Source organism: Branchiostoma belcheri, unplaced genomic scaffold, assembly GCF_001625305.1.
Source record: "Branchiostoma belcheri isolate BF01 breed outbred unplaced genomic scaffold, Haploidv18h27 scaffold93, whole genome shotgun sequence".
NCBI classification, from domain to species: Eukaryota; Metazoa; Chordata; class Leptocardii; order Amphioxiformes; family Branchiostomatidae; genus Branchiostoma; species Branchiostoma belcheri.
Genome location: NW_017804609.1, coordinates 825,910 through 846,499, shown reverse-complemented (window position 1 = coordinate 846,499; position 20,590 = coordinate 825,910). Strand labels below are relative to the sequence as shown.

Here is a 20,590-nt window from a genome sequence, read left to right as displayed (position 1 = left end):
AGTAAACTTTGAAACTTTATTAGAATAACCATTAGCGTACAATAGTTTCTCTACCCCTCTGTTCGTTGCTGTAGATTGTGAAGGTTTCATTGGGTTTTATTCAGAAGTCTACATTAAAAGGGAGGTTTTTACAGCCACTGCGTTTTAAATTTGTAGTTGAAACAATTCTGTAGTACAATTAACAGGGTTCTCACCAGAATTTTCCCACAGTGTAGGGTTCAGGTGCAGAAGGAGAACTTTCTGCCACACCATCATTTAAGCCAGCAGATTTATTATGTCTGGCTTCTCTGACTCCCAGAAATGTTACCACTGTGGGTACTAGATCAAGCATCTAGGCGGCAGTGCCAGTTAAAGTCTATATAGTCAGCTATAAAATCTAGACCTTAACTTCTATAAATCTTTGGAAGTCTTTTTTGGAGTAAGTCTTAGGATTTTATGTGTTGCCCTGACATTGGTGTTGCTTATTTATACAGTCATTAAAAGTTATGATGAAAAAAGTAAGCCAAAAACACAACTCAAAAGACTGCTCAAAGTTTCTCTCTAACTGAAATACTATTAGGTAAAAGTTTGTCATGAACTTTCGGGAAAGTAGTAGAACCATTCCCAGTTCGTTAAGTATCAGAATAAAGAAATTGAGCTGCAGATTTCACATGATATGTGTCTCAAACTTCATATAGACTTCATCACCATCTCAAATCCTGCTCTTTACTCCAAGAACCAAGAGTCTTACCACTGATAGAGTCTTAGATAGAACTCCTTAAGTTCAAAGACAAGGATGAAAGGAATTCCAGCTTCCGGTGACAGTGAAGAATCGCCACATTTCTCCTCATTTGCAGTCAAAGGCTTCCATTTCCTCCTCCATTCCCCAAAGAAGGAGCTAGTTTCTAAACGAAGTCTGGAGGCAACAAGAAAGTTTCCTTTTTCATTTCGTCTGGATCAAGTTTTAATTGCTTTACAACGAAGTTAAGACCTGTATTTCTCCAGAAAGAAAGGCAATTAGACGTAGTTCTCAAAGACTGAAAACTTCCTTCAAGTTGTGTAACAAAACACTGACAAAGTGTGAGTAAAGTTTGGACTGTAAGGCCACACAAATTCAGTTTCTTGTTTTTAGACATTTTAAAGTAAAAATCAAGGAAGTTAGAGTTAAAACATGATGACAGCAAATTGGTAATTAAAATCAGGCCAACTGTTATTTCCAACACACTTACTTTAACAAAGAAGTGATGGATTTCATATTCCTTGACCAAGACTAGAGTAAAAACTTATGGTGAGTCCAACTTGTGTTGGAGTTGACTTCTACCAACACAGATGAAGTTTCAACTTCAGATATTAACAGATACATTTTATTTCAAAATGTCCCTATAATGATTATGTTTTATAATATATTACTAGTATTAGAAAACATATATTATATACATCTATTGAGGATGTATGACACTATCTGAAGATGACACTGAAAGTTAATATAATCAGAGGACTAGAGAAGTAACATTTGCAAAGCAAATGCATAATGTTTACCTTCAGACATGATCTGCTCTGTTAATTTTTACTCAAACACATTCACATACATGTACATGTACTACAAGTATATGGTGACAGGAGTAGAGCAGACCATGAAATCGCAACATTATGTAACCCAACACCAGTCACCATGGTGACAGACGTCAACAAATCATGTCATTGGCCAGGTCAGAGGGTAGTGTTTGGAACAGAAGAGGAGGAAGAACTGAGTAAAAACAAAATGTTTTTCTTAGGTAAACATAAAAATGGCAAGGGAGGGGAATATGACAGCACAAAACGTCACACGGAAACATGATTAACTACGCAGCACAAGGGCGCGTGCCACTTGCCCTGACTAACCAATCAATTCATCAATCAATATCAGCCTCGTCCCGGAGAACTAATCAATTAATCAATCAATATCACAGTTAATCCATCTCTCACCCCATGAGGCAACGACATGCATTTCGGACTCTTAGGCCACACCAATTTAATTTCTTGGTAAACGGATTTTTCTAGAAAAATAATGGAACAGGCGGGCGAAAAAAATAAAAATAAAAACAGGCCTAGGCATCCTATTATGGCCCAAAATGGTACGATAGGAGCCATGAAGTCAACACACCAGGCTGGTTCAAAATTTAAACAATGAATTTTGAACTTTTAATGATACTATTGAAAGATGGAATAACTGTGACAACTAGGAAGAAAAGAACTGTTTTCAACTGTTCAGGGCAAAATATGAGCATTTTGCAGTTGATTCTGAATTTTTATTTGCAAATCAGGAAACAATGATGCGGGCGAGTCCGTTAACCAAGAAATTAAATTGGTGTGGCCTTACAACACCTGGTGTGTAGGGAATAAAGTACCATTCAAAGGCAGGGCTCAAAATACTTAAAAATGAAAATTACCTGCATCTGACAAATTTTACCTGCACCACTTAAGAATTTAGGAAATATGGATCATACTTCAGATTGTTTAGAAACTGTTAACATTATTTGTACACTGTATTTTACTTCACAGTGTAACAGTCAATGCAGAAAACATGCAAACTGGAAGCTTGATGTCCACCAAGTCAGGACAATTGGGAGCATCTTAGTCCTGTTGATTTATGCATTATGTGCCACAAACTTTTAGCCTGTGTGCCATCCTATGTGTATCCCGGGGCTCCCATACTCCCTTTTATGTCAAATATTTCTTATCGAGAGAGTATGGGAGCCCCGGCATACACATAGGATGGTACCCAGGCTAACAAACTTTTACCACTTCCTGCCATACTAACCCTTCTGTACATGTATAGTTCCCACTTTACAACTCACACTCCTGTACTGCTCCAAGTCAGGTACTTTAGTTTATAACCTAATGGCAGATTGTGCTGCAGTACTGATGGGATCTGTGTAGTTTACTGTAAGTCTGTTATCGGTGTGTCACATCTGTGACTTGGCACACACTAACTGGTAGAACCTTTAAAAAAAAAGGTCCCGTTCCACTCTATTGCAGAGCATAGGGGTGGTGCCCATCTCCATTTCTGTAGCCCTTGGGCCATACAGTTGTGCAATCACTACAGCAGGGGGCTGGTCCGCTGGTAGTGCTGTGTGTTTGACCTTCCCACACTCTTTCTCCTAGATGCTGAGTGCTAAGCAGAGAAAGAAGTGTGTACCATTTTTAAAGTCTTTGGTATGACCCCGGCCGGGGTTTGAACTCACGACCTCCCGGTTACTCTAACAATTGAGCTATTGCACTGGTATATAAGTTTACGGAAAAGGGACGTAAAAGTTACAACACTATCTGGAAGGGTCAAAGTGTAGTGTTGACTACCATTCATTCTCTCACATTTACAGCACAGACAACTTCTTAATCCTTTTGATATTTGAAATCTCAAGACTTGCCAGTTCCATGTAGATCTGACTTAAAGTTTTATCAAATCTTCCCTTCTGCTACGTGAAGCTTCTCTTTCTCTGACTGTGAGTCATAATTACAACTTTCTAATCCATTCAAAATGTTATGAAAGAGTGAAATCTTGACATCAGTTTCTTCTATCTTCAGGTCAATTTTGTTCCTTTTATGAAACTTGTCTTTGGGAGATTATGTTGTGAGTTCTTGATCCACTGAAAATTGCTCAAACCTAAATCTATAGGCGTCCAAAGTTTCTTCTGGACTTATTAAGTTGAACATACCTTTATCTTGAATTATTAGGTTGCACATGTATCTCTTTATGAAACTTGACTTTTGATAAGTTTTGGTAAGTTTTGACTTAAAGGGTGGAAACTTGAAGCCAGCTTCTGGTGCCTTTATGAAATCTTCAACAAACTTCTTTATCTTGGAGTTTTGCTTGTCAAAATCTTCATCATGATAACACATTCCTGACATGGAGTGAAACTTAAAGACAATCCTGGAGACTAAGAGAACATTTTTCTACTGTCTTCTAAGGAAACACAACCTCCCAGTCCTAACAATGTTAAAATGAAATCTTAAGCAACTTCATATGAAGCTTCTTTATCTGTGAATTTTCCTTGTTGAAGTCTTCAACATTCCTGACACGGAGTGACACTTTAAGACATTTCTCCACGGTCCTGTCAGGAAAAACAACTTAAAATCCCAACAATGATTAGTTGTAGGCTGCAAATTTTGAAATCTTAAACAACTTCATATGAAACTTAGATTCTTGCTTTATCTGTGAATTTTCCTTGTCAAAATCTTCCACTTGATAAGACATTCCTGACACGGAGTGACACTTTAAGACATTTCTCTGCGGTCCTGTAAGGAAAAACAACTTCCCAGTCCAACAATGTCACGTTAATTGCTGATTAATTCCAGGCGGCAAATGTTCTTCCTGGAGCCATTCCAGAGATGTAAAAGCTTAATTGCAGTGAGTCTGTGAGATTCCCAGGGTGGGTGTGATTCTGGGAGGCTACACTAACTCATTTTACTGTTTCTTGGACATACAAAAAACAGTCAGAGGGAATGATTGTACCGTGGTACACTAAGTTTCAGGATGTGAATGTAGTCAAGTTTTTCTCTCAGCAAAATTTGTCAGTGAGTCGGTGACTCTCCCAGTGTGAGTGTGATTCTTTGAAGCTGCACTAACTCATTTTACTGTTTCTCGGACTGAAAATGGTATTGTTGGAACCTCCGTAAATAATTTCATCAGGTTGGTAAACGTATGAATAGCAAAGTTCTTTGATCACAACCATTTATTTTTCACGAGCCGACGTTTCGATGACCGTCTGTCATCTTCATCAGGCCAATTCTGACTGGTTTACTGTGCACTGACGCTAGATGTTACTTTGTGCATAGTGCACTAAAGGTGTTACATGGTTGACAGTTCACTTAAGCTAGTTTTTACTGTTTACAATGCATTCCGGTATTGTTTGAAGATCAACATTAAAGGGTCTGGAGGGAAGATTGTACATTTGTACACTAAGTTTCAGGGAGTGAATATAATCAAAATGCAAGTTTTCCTCCATCTAGTTGTGTGCATATCACTTCAAGCTCTGCTTTCAAGTTGAACTTATTCATTTTACTGTTTCTCACATTCAAAACCATATACTGAGTTGAAAGATCAACATTAAAACATAGTCTGAGGGGAAGATTGTGCCTTGGTTCACTAAGTTTCAGGGTATACTATTATTAGTCAAATGCAACTTTTCCTTCATCTAGTTGTGTGCATATCACTTCAAGCTCTGCTTTCAAGTTTATCTTCTGTTACTTCTGTCTAATAATTTTCATCTTTCCCCCAGGGTGTCCCTTGGTAATAGTCTTTGCACTAGTTTGGACACCCTGGCTTCTTCGTAAGCCAAATGAATAAATAAATAAATAAAATCTTCTGTTCAGCATTTACTTCAATCTGTGAACCAACAAATTAAATTGATGCAGCCTTAGACAGACAATCAGCATATAAATGGAGTCTGATTGAGAGAAAGTCTGTACCTTATTACGACAGTTTCAGAGAGAGAAACTCAGAGCCAAGTTTTTCCCCCACAAATCTAACTTCTTCTTGGCTTCTTGCCTCATTTTCTCTTCAGAATGTCTGACAGCCAACTTAAAAATAACTTGGCAAGTCCTGAGGGTGAATATTAAACAACATGCTATAAGTTTGTATATACTCAGTAATCAGTCTTTATTATATAAGGCCTAGGAAAAAAATTGTTGTGTTTCCTGTTTCTCGACCGACCCTAGCCTTTTTTTGTGTGTGGACCCTGCAAGGGACATACATTTTTTGAGCTGATTGACCTTTTCTAGCTCCATGATCTGACACCTGAATGATGAAACATTGTATAATCAGTTTTCCAACATTGACATTGAAAATGACAGTGTCCTGAGCATGCAAGTTTGTTACTGTTGGATCACTAGAGATAGCCAAAGTCTTTAAAAAAAAAAAAAGATACTCCCTACCTACCAACCACATTTTTTCAGGGCTGAAACAGTTAACACTACATTGTTTTCCCTTGGCCTAATCAGTAATCAGTCTGATAAGTGAGATGGCATCAACCTTCCCTAACTCTCTTGTCCCTGACTGACCTTTCCTGATCCTGTGTCCCCAGTCGACCTTTATGTAACTTTCCTGTCCCTGGGGTTACTAGAGTTCAAGTCCCTGATAGACCTGACAAACTCGCTTGAGCAATCAAGAACAGATTAAACATGGGGAGGGGATTCCTCGTTACAATTCATTAATGATTAACACCAATAAAATTAATGATTATGAATTTGACGAGTCCGTCTGGGCGCTTGTGCAACTGTGGCACTTTGCTAGAGGCATCAAGTAGCAGAGTGACTAGGCTACAATGTAGCAGACAAGATGTAGGCTACCAGAAATGAGATTGAGAGATTGTGGGTTCAATTCCTGGTTAGATGTTGTTTCCTTGGGAAATGCATGTTACACGACATTCCTCACTCCGCCCAGGTGTAAAAGGGGTACCTGTCATTGGAAGGAGAGGGATGGGCTCCACCTTCCAATACTCACTGTGCGCTAGACACAGTAGAATAACAAAACCTACTTCCCCTTGGGCCTCAAAAAGTCTACATGACAACTTTTTCCTCACTCAACCCAGGTGTAAATGGGTACCTGACTTCAGTTTGGGAGGTAAAAGGCAGTAGAAGGAGAGGGATGGGCTCTGCCTTCCAATACCGTGCCCTAGACACAGTAGAATAACAACCCACTGCCTCTATGGCCTCAAAAAGTCTACAGGACTGCTTTTTTCCTCACTCCACCCAGGTGTAAAATTGATACCTGATTTTGGTTGGGGAGGTAAAAGGCAGTAGAAGGAGAGGGATGGGCTCCACCTTCCAATACCGTGTACTACATGTAGACACAGTGGATTAAAAACCCATGGCCCCTATAGCCTGAAATATGCTATGGGTCTACCTTTACCTAAAGGACCCTGTCCTTGGTGCTGAGTTTGGTATCTGACTTTGGGTATCTGTATCTGTATAGCCGGTATATCCGCCCTTCAGCATAACAAGCTTCACAGGCACGCGGCGCGGCGGAAGCTAGCTATATCACACCGAACGACTTGTTACGCTCAATCTTTGTTGTTTAAAGCTTTCTAACGATGATGCCCCAACTGTGCTTGGTGGCAACGAGTTCCACTCTACATTAGTTCTTGGGAAATACAAGTTTTTGAACACCTCAATTCTTGGTTGACAACTCTAGTATTTGAAGGCATGACTGTTTCTTGTTCTTTTCTGAGCTGGTATCAGATACTTACATGTATTGGATAGTGGGTAGGGAGGTAAAATGGCAGTGGAAGGAGAGGGATGGGCTCCACCTTCCAGTACCCTGCCATAGACACAGAAAAAAGGCTCCAATGGCCACAAAAAGGCCCTGGGACCACCTTTCTTTTACAAGCTAGCACCTTGTTGACCCATCCTCTAGCACCAAATGATAAATTTCCATGAGGTCATTGAACTCCAGCATCCTTATATTGCCTCCTATAAAGCTGCATTGATTTTTACCAGCAGTTGGTGGGACTATTGATAGATATAAAGATGATATCATATAATATAATATATTGTAGGGAAGGACGCCCTTTCATGTGCAGGGCTCGAAATTCATTTTTGGGAATAGATGCACTGGTGCACCCAACCTAGAAAACTGGGTGCACAAAAATTTTTTTGGGTGCACCATTTAACATAAAAGTTATAATTAACGTAGTAACAGATCTTGACTGCTCCTCTTCTGAGCTTGAATCTGAAATGGGAACTTCAAAATGCAAGAATTTACTATTTTTCTGACACTTAGATTCCAAGACTATCCTGTATACTATTATACATTTCATATGTACAAAAATACCTAAAAAATATTTGGGTGCACCCACAGAAAATAATTGGGTACACTGCTCCAATTTTGGGTTCACTAAGGTGCACATGCACCCAATAAACCATTTATTTGTACCAGCAGTCGGCAGGACTATTGATAGATATAAAGATGATATCATATAATATAATATATTGTTGGGAAGTGCGCCCTTTCATGTGATATGTGACACTCTATAACTGTTAATCTTGGGATGCTATCTACTCCATCACACATAGCAATTCAGCATACTTTTCCACGTTCATAGGTAAAAACATTCATTTCAGAAATTGGTACATGTATTAACGTGCAAAACTGCAAAGTGTGCTATTTTCCAATAACAGAGGAGTGAATGCTCAGACGAAAAATCAGTAAGATTAGTAAGTCAGCAGTTTCTCTGCCTTAATTTCTACTCACATTTTTCTGACTGATTATAGAAAATTGTCACTGTCATGACCATTAACTCATTGTTAGACGATTTTCAAGATGAAAACTGTTCCCATATTTAACGACGTTGTACGTTTTTCTTTTATCGTAAGTTAACAGTTTCTCCGCTTTAATTTTCCTTTTGACTCATTATCTCAGTAACTATAGAAAATTACAAGAAATATCGTCAAGTAGTTGTTATGACCATGAAATAACTCTCTTTGTCATGACGATTTTCGAGACGAAAATTCCTGACATTAGACGTTTTTCTTTCGTTGCATATCAGCACTTTCTCTGCTACAACTTTCTCTCATTATCCCAGCAATTGTAAAAAATGAATGGTTGTCATGGCAATCAGCCGTTGTCATGACGATCGCAAGATGAAAACTCTGAAGTCGTACGTCGTTCTTTCATCGCCACAACGATGGAACGACCCACTTGGGAGGGGGGTGCCTCTTGGCGGCTCTAAAACGGCGTGGCTAATGGAGATAGATTAAAGATTCCATGCATACTGATGGGTGATAAAGTGTTCGCACATATGCCGGCCAGATTTACTGGCTATAAAAAACGCCTTTAAAAATGGTGCAGAACTATAGATCAACACAGAATTGAAACAGAGTTACTGTAGAAGTATTAGTTGGTAGAAGTAGTTACCATATTAGAAGTAGTAGTAGTAGTACCGTTATTTTGGGTTCCTGGTGGTGATAAACTCTTCGCACATATGCCGGCCCGATTTACTGGCTATAAAAACTCTCATTCTTCGGCTACAGAGGCGTTCATTCTGAGTTCTACGATGTTCACATAACTAGATCTGTATCTGTATAGCCGGTATAACCGCCTTTCGGCGTAACACACCAGCTTCTGTATCTGTATAGCCGGTATAACCGCCTTTGGGCGTAACACAACAGCTTCGCAGGCACGTGGCGCGGCGGCAGCTGGCTATATTACACCAATCGACTTGTTACACCTAACCCTTGAACTTCTAGCTCTAGACATTGTTTAAAGCTATCTATTGACAGTGCCCCTACTGTACTTGGTGACAGTGAGTTCCACTCTGCGATAGTTCTAGGAAAGAATGAATTCTTGAACACCCCAATCCTTGGTTGATAACTCTGGTACTTAAAGGCATGGCTATTTCTTGTTCTCTTCTGGGCTGGTATTAGGTACTTGTATTAGGTACTAGATCATACACAAGGCAACAGAGTACGGTGTAGTAGTAGTAGTAGTAGTTACTGTAATAGTAGTAGATTCCATGCATACTGATGGCTGATAAAGTGTTCGCACATATGCCGGCCCAATTTACTGGCTATAAAAAAGCTAAAGTTTATGTTGGAGCTACATCTACAGTGGTGTATTTTCTGGGTTCTACGAGAGAAGAAAATGTTATAATAAGAAGCAGCAGTAGTAGCGGTAGTTCTAGTAGTTACTGTAGGTAGTAATTGCGTAGTAGAAGTACGTGGTGATAAAATGTTCGCACATACATGTATGCAGGCAGGATTTACGGGCTATAAAACTTTCCTTCTTTGGCTACAGAGGCGTACTTTCTGGGTTCTACAAGTTCACAAAATGGTGCATAACTATAGATCAACACAGAAGCAGAATAGGAGTAATAGTAGCAGTAGAAGTAGTAGTAGTAAATAGTAGTAGTAGTAGATTCCATGCATACTAGTACTTCGCACATATGCCAGCTGGATTTACTAGCTATAAAAATGCCTTTAAAAATGGTGCAGGACTATAGATCAACACAGAAGCAGAGTTACTGTAGAAGTATAAGTTGTTAGTAGTTACTGCATTAGCAGTAGAAGTAGTAGTACTGTAGTAGATGTAAGCTTCTAACATTTTGCCCTTGAATTGCGTAGATTGACTTTCCGAATCCCAACTGATGATTTAACCAACTCGTTGAGGTTTACCCCGTTTCTTCTCTCAGTCCTTATTACCGCTTTCTTTGTTGTCCTGGGATTGATTTTTCCGGAGGTTGACAAGTAGTCGAAGTTCTCTTTATCCTCCCGCCACTCGGGACTTTGCGTCGTGCGAGAGGTTTTTATCAGCACAAGGTTTTATTGGTTATAAAGCCGGCTGCCGTATGGGAGAGGTTTCATCTTGGGCCACGCTAAAACAGTTCCTGGGTTCCCAGACATTTTTTTTTTAATTCAGCAAGAGCTGCTGAATCCACAGTGTCATCTTGAGACTAAAATACAGTCTCAAGTTGCATCAGAATCCTAACAAAAATGTTGGCCTACAGCACAGGATCTCTCACCAATGTTTTTTCTGCCTGATCTCTAACCAACGTTTCTGTCATCTCTACCCCCCACAGCATAACCACTACTACATCAAGATCGCCAAGTTCCTGCCTCGAGTGGAGATTGTTCACAAGCACGGGACCGCTGCCCGACGACTCTACATCCGCGGCCATAACGGCAAGGTGAGTAATGTCTCCCATTTACAAAACAAGCCGCTAGCTATAGGGGGCCCAAACTCAAATCACTTATTTCCAAGCACAAGAGCTATCTATCATCCAAACTTTGTGACCTTAGCTTGTCCAGATCACAAGATACGGAAACCGGAAGTTCAGCTGCATTTTGAGGTCCCATCAAGACCTACCCATCTACCAAGTTTCATAACAACCCATCCATGGCTTCTTGAGTTACCATACTAAACCACATACACACAGAAATGCTACCAACAATGTAACCTCCTGGCATGGGTAATAAAATTAATTATTCCAGGGCCTTCCCCAATATTTCCCAAAAATTCGCTCACATATACCAGTAGCTATCCCCTCTTCTGCCATTCCCCTTGCTCCCCAGCTCACATGGATCACTTCATCTGACCTTCACACTAGTCCCAAGGACAAAACTTCCCTTCTGAAGGTGACCTTGAGGCAGAGGTGACCCCTGTCCTGACCTGCCCCCCTCCCCAGGCTCACCATCATCATCCTAACACCCACCAGGGGAGCTCAAGGTCAAACATTAGTCCTGAAGGTCAGCGGGCCCACAGCCACAGTTCTGTGTCACTCTGTGATTAATGTCAGCCCAAGGTCAAATATTTGGTCCCTTATTCCTGAAGGTCGTTTGGCCCAACTCAGTTTTCTTGTTGTTTCTGGACTAATTAATTCAGGGTCAAGCAAAGGCCACAGTTTCCCACACATTTACTTGTTATTTTCTCTCTAACTACTTCTCCCAGCTGAGGTTGTGGGAACTGGGGTTTGCGCAAAATTTGAGATCATTCCGGTTCGCAGAGAAATTCTGTGATGGAAGAGGTTTCCCATGTTCTACTGAAGGTTATGTAACGTCTCAGGGGTCTGCTGGGTCAGGGTCAAGTTTAAATCCAAGAGCAGTGGAGTTTCAACACTCTAAAACAAGTTTCTTACACATTACAGGTTTTTCATGTCAGTTTCAACCTTCTCCATTGCCCTTTCTTTGAGTCTAGCTCAAGGGACAGCTATAAGCAAAGTTTGGATAAATAATGGGAAAGTTGAGATGACTTGGGACTAGTTTTATGTAATTTGTTTGATAAGTCAACTGTTGTTCACCCTGCTTCCCCTTGGTACTGCATCAGAACTTTCAGTTATTGCATAATTTGTCCTTAGTGTGCTATTGTGGTCTTGTTCGCAGAACAATTCTGTGTTGAAAGTGCTTTCCCATGTTCATGTGAAGGTTATGTAATGTCTCAGAGGTCTGCTGGGTCAGGGTCATGTTTATCTGTAGGTTATGTAACGTCTGAGAGGTCTGATGGGTCTTCAGGGTCAGGTTCATCTGCCAAGAGCAATGGAGTTTCAACACTCTAACAAGTTTCTTACATATTACAGCTTGTTCATGCCTTCAGCCTTTCTCAGGGTCTAACAAAGGAGACAGGAATAAGCAAAGTTTTGAGAACTAATGGAAAAGGACCTTGAAAGGTTGTGATGATTTTACTCACATTAGATTAGGAGCATGTGAAATGTGATTGTCAAGGTGCAAGCAGACCAGCATTTGAATTATTGGCAGAATGCAATAATCATGATGAAAAATGTTTTGCCATGTTAGCCTAGCTGCCAGGAATACAAACCCAGAACCATAAGATTCTAAGTCATCAACTGTACATGTATACCACAACCTCGCTACCTCTAGTTTCATTTAATTTATTTGTTTGATGATCTAGTCTGTTTCTCACCCCTGGCCTGTTTGTTTATTTGTTTCTTTGTTTGCCTGCCCAGATCTACCCGTACCTGGTGATGAACGACGCGTGCCTGACTGTTTGTTTGTTTATTTATTTGTTTGTTTGCCTGCCCAGATCTACCCGTACCTGGTGATGAACGACGCGTGCCTGAGCGACTCACGGCGGGAGGAACGGGTACTGCAGCTGCTCAGGATGCTCAACCACTTCCTCGAGAAGAGAAAGGTAAAAACTAGTCCTACTTGTTAGTTTCACATTACTGGTAAACCGCTTTAAACTTGAGTTGTACATTTGTACATGTACACAATGTAACACAGTAGGTTTATATAGTATAAGCTGCTCAACCACTTCCTTGAGAAGAGAAAGGTTACATAAACTTTTTTGTGTATCTTTTGTATCTGTTTGATAGTCAATCAATGGCTTATAGACTCAACTGAGGAATTGTACCCTAAGTCAGTGATTGAATTGTAATGGAAAGGATCATTAGGGAGGTTCAATAATTTGATTGCCACAAAGTTTGCACTGTCAAAAAATCCTTATGAACTTGAACATCAACAAAAGAGGAGGAAGGCAGCTAAGGTAGCTGTTTGGCAAATTTGTATTGATTATGGGGTTAGGCAGCAGGGAGAAGATTAATAACAGCCATAGTTTCAGCACTAGGGGCAGTGCCTCTTTTAATGTACCTTATGTGTTATCTTTATTATTCTCCACTCAAAAAATGTACATCAGCAGGGGGGAGTACAAAAGCACCCCCTCTGAATTGGGTACAAATTTTCACATTGCCCTCATTGAAATATTTCACACAACACATCTACTAAGAAACATATACAAAGACACATACAAGAATTATTTACAATATATACACAGTTCATGCCGATTTCTGCAGTGAGTCGTTGTACAGTCTGATCGCACAATGCAGGAAGGACTGCTGCAGACGCTTGGTTCTTGCGTGAGGAATCGTGATGTCGTGGCTGTTTCTCAGGGATCTGCCTGTGGCTTATATATGTTTGTCAATCAACTGCTTTCGTTAGCTTATTGTACCCTAAGTAAGTGATTGAATTCTACAGGCTTGTTGAGAAACAGTGAGAAACAGTGTACAGTAACTGTTGTTTTTGTTGTACCCCAGGAGACAGCTCGGCGTAACCTGCAGTTCACAGTTCCCCGTGTGGTGGCCGTGTCGCCTCAGATGCGTCTGGTCGAGGACAACCCCTCCTCTCTCTCACTGCTGTCCATATACAAACAGGTATGGGTGTTGGGGGTTTGAGAATAAGCTGAACATCAAGGGCAACAGTTTGTCTGAAAACATTGGTGTCAAAAAGAACTTAACCTGCAGATAAATGTAATCTGTCCAACCTAGGGTTACATGTATTTCGTTCTGTTTTCTGTACTTTTGAGGAGACTATAAAGAAGCTCGGCTGAGCTGCTTTGAAGACATTTTGAAATTGTCAAAGTTTTGAGATGTGCCAGTGATATCATGAAGTGAAGATATCAATCTTACAGTAATGTGCAAGTAGATTGAAGACTTTTAAGATTAGCAACAGTTTATAAATGTCTGTGAACATTGAAGCTTTAATTTTTCAGGGTTAGCAAGCCCTCCTTTGGCCATCTCTAAGTTTTTCCTCTTCCTTATTAGCGATTTGCTAAGAGGATGATAATATTCCAATCTAGCATTACAATGAGCGAATCCTGGTGGTCCAGTGGAGCTCTTTTTTCTGAGCTCTAACCATTCATTCTTTTCTTCTTTCCTTCCAGCGCTGTGCTAAGAAGATGATGGAGCATGACGCTCCCATCTCACGGTACTATGAGAGACTCCTGATGGTCCAGGCAAGAGGAGCCCAGGCCAGCCACCAGGTGAGAGAGAGGGAGAGAGAGTGAGGGAAGGAGTGAAAGAGAGGGAGCAAGAGAGAGAGTGAGATAGTGAGAGAAAGAGAGACAAATAGATAGAAAGAGACAGGGACTGTGAGAGAGAGAGAGAATGGTTTATCCACACTCAAAACAGTTTCCAGTCGTCACAATGAAGCAGCTATGTCGATTTAGCTGAATTGAGTTGTGACATAACATAAAAGTGATCAGTTACACAATACACCAATAGAATTACTAGTATCTCGTACACTTGCTAAAAATTGTATATTATGCTAATAGTATAAAACTCTACTTAAAATTACATTGTGGTAATAGACTTATTTCATATAATAATTATGCTTTCAGGTGCTAAGGGACATCCTGAAGGAGGTACAGACCAACATGGTGCCGCGCTCCATGCTGAAGGAGTGGGCATCGCACACCTTCCCTGACGCTACTGACTACTTCCACTTCAGGAAAATGGTACGACTGAAAACTTTTGTTAATTGTTTGTTTGCATATAAAAGGACAGTTAGATGCCTGAAACATTTAAAAATAATCTTTATAGAATCTGAAAGTGCACAATTGGATGAAATGAATTCTGTAAGAAGTTAGTTTTGTTACGCATGCATAACCAAGCAATGCTGCCCCTCAGTCAACCTTGAAAGTTCTAATTCTGCCCCCCTCCCCACAGTTGTCCTTGAAAGTTCTAATTCTGCCCCCCTCCCCACAGTTGACGCAGCAGCTGGCCCTGATGGGTTTTGTGGAGTTTGTCCTGCACCTGACACAGCTGCCCCCTTCCCTACAGTAAAATGACCTTGACAGTTCTTTACTGTATTGCCCCCTCCCCACAATTGACCTTGACAGTTCTAATTCTGCCCCCCTCCCCACAGCTGACGCAGCAGCTAGCCCTGATGGGTTTTGTGGAGTTTGTTCTGCACCTGACGCGGCTGAACCCTGAGATGCTGTACGTAGCACAGGACTGTGGACAGCTCCACGCCTCTTACTTCAGATTCGACATCAACGATGCTTCAGGTGAGTCAAGATTGTCTTCATCTTACTGATTTATTTATTTACTGGTTTGGCTGTTCAGCCCTCACAGCCAAGGCAGCCTTGCAACTAGCCTGTGGCTATGTGGCCCTGCTGACAAGACAAGACAAGACCAAACATATTGCCTTTGCCACAATCTATATATTGTGACCCAACACCACAGGGTGTCTGCTACAGCACCAGTTACCATGGTGACAGATGTCTGGTATAGGTAATTATCTTTATCTTACTGATAGATTTGTTTATTTACTGGTTTGGCTGTTCAACCCTCACAGCCAGGGCAGCCCAACTAGCCAGTGGCTATTACAAAGGGCTTGCCCTGCTGACAAGACAAGACAAGACCAAACATTAGAGTAGCAAATGATATGGGTTCAACAATCACTGACAGATCTGCATACTTTATGTTTACCTTCGCCACAATCTACATAAAGTAACCAAACACCACAGGGTGTCTGCTACAGCACCAGTTACCATGGTGACAGCCGTCTGGTCCAGGTCATTTACACTTCTTGTTTGGAGTAGTAAAAGAGAAGAAGAAACAGAGCAAAAACAATATGTTTGCCTTCTGCAAAGATAACATATAATGACAAGTTTTTGAAGAGAGGGTTCCATGTTTGGTTGAATTAATGTGTCTGTCATTATACTTAATACTAGAACTCAGTTGTAAGTTTCTTCACCAACTTTTTAGGTCATTTTTCAAAAGTTTCCTCCTCCCTGCATGTAACCTTACGGGGTGAAGCGTGACATATAGTGCCAGCTTCCTTCCCAGTGTCTGCTTATCTCACTAACTGTTATATTTACGGGCGCAGGGTGTAATAAAGTCCCCGAATGTTCGCTGGTGCCATTTATACGAATGTTCCCCGTATGTGATGTAACGTTTGTCACCCTGTAGTTACTGTGATGCATGTAATATACTGTGAATTCATCTTGGCAGGTACGAAGGTAAGTCCATATATTTTCGCTGGGATTTTTTTTTTTTTTGCAGTAGGAGTTCAGAGAGATGGCTTCTCTCTGTGTTTTATATGTTTGTGGTCAAAAGAATATTATCTCTTTCTTTCTCTCTCTGTCAGTAGTCACAGACTTTCTAACTTTTGTCAGACAAAAAACATTTAGCAACACTCATTTGGCAAGAACAGGACAGCCAAAGAGACATTGCCAACTTTTCTAAGTTAAATATTAAGTCAACAGTTGCCAGGACTCCCCCATGCCTCACTTAAGACTGATACCCACGACCGTATCACCCCCATAATTCTGTCCCTAACTGTACGCCAGGACTCCCCCATGAAGACCCCCACATAAGACTGATACCGACGATTGTATCTCCCCCATAATTCTCTCCCTAGCTACCACCGGACCCCACCCCCCCCATGTAGGCCCTTGTGCAAGACTGATACCCATGATCGTATCTTGCTCATATTTCTTCCTCTAACTACCATAAGAGCCTGTTACGTACAAGCACTGCCACTATCAAGTACAGATAGGCAAAGTTAACTCGGGTGCCCCAAATGTCTTTGGGAAGTCTCTATCTGTATTGCTAGGATTAGTTTCATTATCACTGTCAGGTTCAGATAGGCAAAGTTAACAGTTAACATCTAGAGAGTGAAGTAACTCTATATGATGCTGAGTCTACACTCGGGGTCCCATATATGTCTTTGGGAAGCCACTATCTGTTATGGCTAGGATTAGTTCCATTATCACTGTCAGGTGCAGATAGGCAAAGTTAACAGTCTAGAGAGTGAAGTAACGCTATGCGATGCTGAGTCTACACTCGGGTGTCCCAAATGTCTTTGGGAAGCCACTATCTGTATTGCTAGGATTAGTTTCATTACCACTGTCAGGTGCAGATAGGCAAAGCTAGTATCTTACATAAGAAGCAACTCTATACAGAGCTGAGTCTACACTCCGGTGCCCCATGTACCTTTGGGAAGCCATTATAAGTTATCACACTAGCTATAGGATTAGTTTCATTGCCACTGTTAGCTGTAGATAGGCAAAGTTAACATCTCAAGAGTGAAGCTACTCTATACAGAGCAAAGTCTACAGACCATATTTCTTTAGAAATTACTATCTCAATCGCTAGAATTAGTTTCATTACCACTGTCAGGTATAGATAGGCAAAGTTAGCATCTGTAGTCATCATCATCATCATAGCTTATCGCCAATCCACTCCAGCCAGTTCCGTGCATCTGTAGTGAAGCAACTCTATACAATGCTTAATGTATGGACTGTACAGTGTATTTCCTTAGAAAATTGCTATCTCTATCACTAGGATTAGTTTCATTACCACTGTGTAGAGCAGATAGGAAAATTTGGCTCACCGGTTAAAAATAAAACAACTCTTTCTAGTGATGATATCTATAGTCATGCTCCCCAGTGAAATCTTGACCTTCCAAAATACTATTTCCTACATCTTGAGGGGCAAATTTTGCTGGTAGATTAAGCTTTTTAGCTTACTTTGATAACATTTGTCTCTTTCCATATCTTTACACCAAGATTTTTGTCTGTCATGGGCAGCAAAATTCCGTCAAATGATGGAAATATGGAAATCTGAATTGCCTGTGAATATCAGTGGGAAGTTTGTATGCAGAAGAGACTATCAGCCCAGCAGACTGAAAATTCGTCCTCCAGCTAGGCTCACTAGTGTGTAATATTTCCTGGCCAGATAAGATCAGGGAGATCGGTCTATTTCACACAACATGCGACATCTCTGTATGCAAGCAGGTTTAATAAATAAGTAAGGCCTAGGGAAAAAATTGTTGTATTTCCTGTTTCCCAACCGGCCCTAGAAAAAGCTGCTGACCCTAGCCCTTTTTTGTGGATCCCTGCAAGGGACATGAATTTACTTGCAACAAGGGAAAAAAATTGTTTTTGCTCTGTTTCGTCTTCTCCAAACACATAAGGTCAAAGACCTGGATCAGACGTCTGTCACCATGGTAACTTTGCTGTAGCAGACACCCTGTGGTGTTGGGTTACCCAGGCTCACTAGTGTGTAATATTTCCTGGCCAGATAAGATCAGGGAGATCGGTCTATTTCTTACAACATGCAACATCTCTATGCAAGCAGGTCTAAGTAAGGCCTAGGGAAAAAATGTTGTGTTTCCTGTTTCCCGACCAACCCTAGAAAAAGCTGCCGACCGTAGCCTTGACTTTTTCTACGTGGATCCCTGCAAGGGACATATTAAATTTTACCTTCAACGAAGGAAAACAAATTCTTTTCTTTTTCTCAGTTTCTTCTTCTCCAAACACATAAGGTCAATGACCTGGACTAGATGTCTGTCACCATGGTAACTTTGCTGTAGCAGACACCCTGTGGTGTTGGGTTACATTATGTAGCAAGACGTGATTATCAGCCCAGCAGACTGGAAAGATCTCCTCCAGGCTCACTAGTGTGTAATATTTCCTGGCCAGATAAGATCAGGGAGATCTGTCTATTTCATACAACTCACAACATCTCTGTGTGCACAAGCTATGGCAGCGCTACATACCTAAACGTAAAGGCTTGAACCTGTACCTGTACCCGAAAAATTTGACAAATTGTTCTGATCATGAACTTCTTCAATAACATTAAAAACTGTAATAAACTTTATTTAGATAAAACAGGACAGGACTAGTGGCCTTATCCCATATTAAAACTAAACAGAACCATGTGGACTGTTCTTTTTCTGCATAAAATAGCTGTTCTTGAAACATCTGTTGCATATTAGTTATGCTCCTTCCAAGTTCTAGATGTCACATTGGTCTAAGTTTGCATCCCCTCATCCCGATTCATTCCTTGAGTTGATTTTCAAAAGTGGAATTAAACACTGTATTTTCTCTCTTTCAGGTGACCTTGACGCAAACCGGCCAGTCCCGTTCCGCCTGACGCCAAACATATCGGATTTCCTGACGCCCATCGGCGTCAGCGGCGTGCTGACATCGTGTATGATCGCGGCGGCTCGATGCTTCGTGCAGCCGAACTTCAAACTGGACAGTCTCCTAAGGGCTGTGCTGAGGGACGAGCTGATCTACTGGCACAAGAAGGTAATTATCATGCGCATACTAATGAGGCAATAAAATAATTATGTGCATATTAATTAGGCAACAGGATCATCTATTGGTGCAAGAAGTTAATAAGGCAGCAAGCTTATCTCAAGCTCATCTACTGGCACAAGAAGGTAATTATGCGCCTATTAATGAGGTGATACACTCATCTATTGGTGCAAGGGGGTAATTATTATGCGCATATTAATGAGGCAACAAGCTTCGTGCAGCCGAACTTTAAACTCGACAGTTTGCTGAGGGCCGTGCTGAGGGATGAGCTCATCTACTGGCACAAGAAGGTAATTATTATGCACATATCAATGAGCTGATGAGCTAATCTTCAGTCCCAAAAAAGGAATCATATTATGCACAGTGTGGTTGATCTACCTACATACCAAATATCATTGCAATCCATCCATAGGCTCTGGCCAAATTAGGTTGGAAACACAGACAGACACACTAACACACACAACTATACCTCCTTCACAGACTTAAGTCTGCAATTATAAACATCAGTGACAATTTCCTGGTATGAAAACACTTCTACTAAATGACTTCTACTACATGTAAATACAATCTTATATTATATAATAATGAAGGATAGTCTTCATATAAAACGTACCATGCAGGGTTTCAGTAGAACTTGTAGGATGTTTAAGGATCTTACCAGAAAAGCAAAGATACTGGTCCCATGGACGACAGTTTATGTAATAATTCTACACATGTAGATATATCTGTCTTCCTTCAAACATGTTTCTGAAACTAGAAGCCAAGATTTTCTTCTACCTCAAACTTGCCAAATATCTCTCATCTGTAGGATATAAAAAAAATCTAAATCATAACTATGGGACAACAACCTTACATCGAAGTGACAATGCAGTTTTTCATACAAAAGCCCCAGGTGTTAAAAAGTATGCGACACGTTTAATTTTTCATTGAATCCAACTTTTAGTACTAAAAAAAATCTAAATCATATCCATGGGACAACAACCTTACATCGAACTGACAAAGCAATTTTTCATACAGAAGTCCCAGGTGTTAAAAACTATGCGTTTAATTTTTCATCGAATGTTAATGAGTCTATACGCGCCTGAGGCAGCTCATTAGGGCGGTTTTTAACGAGCGAAAGTTACGAAACACGTCTGTCTCGCACCAGGAGTGATGGGGTGGATTATAAACTTGTCTGGGAATTATACACGATTCTTGATTGGCTTCGTTAACGTATAACGAGCACTAGTGTCTGCCGGGCCGGAGTAATACCATTCTGGGGTTCACATCACTGATTATAAACTTGTCTGGGAATTA

At 40.7% G+C, this 20,590-nt stretch overlaps 1 protein-coding gene across 1 annotated transcript in view; it reads left to right on the top strand.

Moving 5' to 3' along the window:
* LOC109488298 (transformation/transcription domain-associated protein-like) overlaps window positions 1-20,590 on the top strand; it is a 121,550-nt gene that overhangs the window by 91,351 nt on the left and 9,609 nt on the right. Inside the window, exons 6-12 of the mRNA XM_019792490.1 lie at window positions 10,533-10,640; window positions 12,491-12,598; window positions 13,500-13,616; window positions 14,126-14,224; window positions 14,582-14,698; window positions 15,109-15,250; window positions 19,089-19,285. Of these exons, the coding sequence (XP_019648049.1) occupies window positions 10,533-10,640; window positions 12,491-12,598; window positions 13,500-13,616; window positions 14,126-14,224; window positions 14,582-14,698; window positions 15,109-15,250; window positions 19,089-19,285 (888 nt within the window). The remainder of the gene's footprint in view (window positions 1-10,532; window positions 10,641-12,490; window positions 12,599-13,499; window positions 13,617-14,125; window positions 14,225-14,581; window positions 14,699-15,108; window positions 15,251-19,088; window positions 19,286-20,590) is intronic.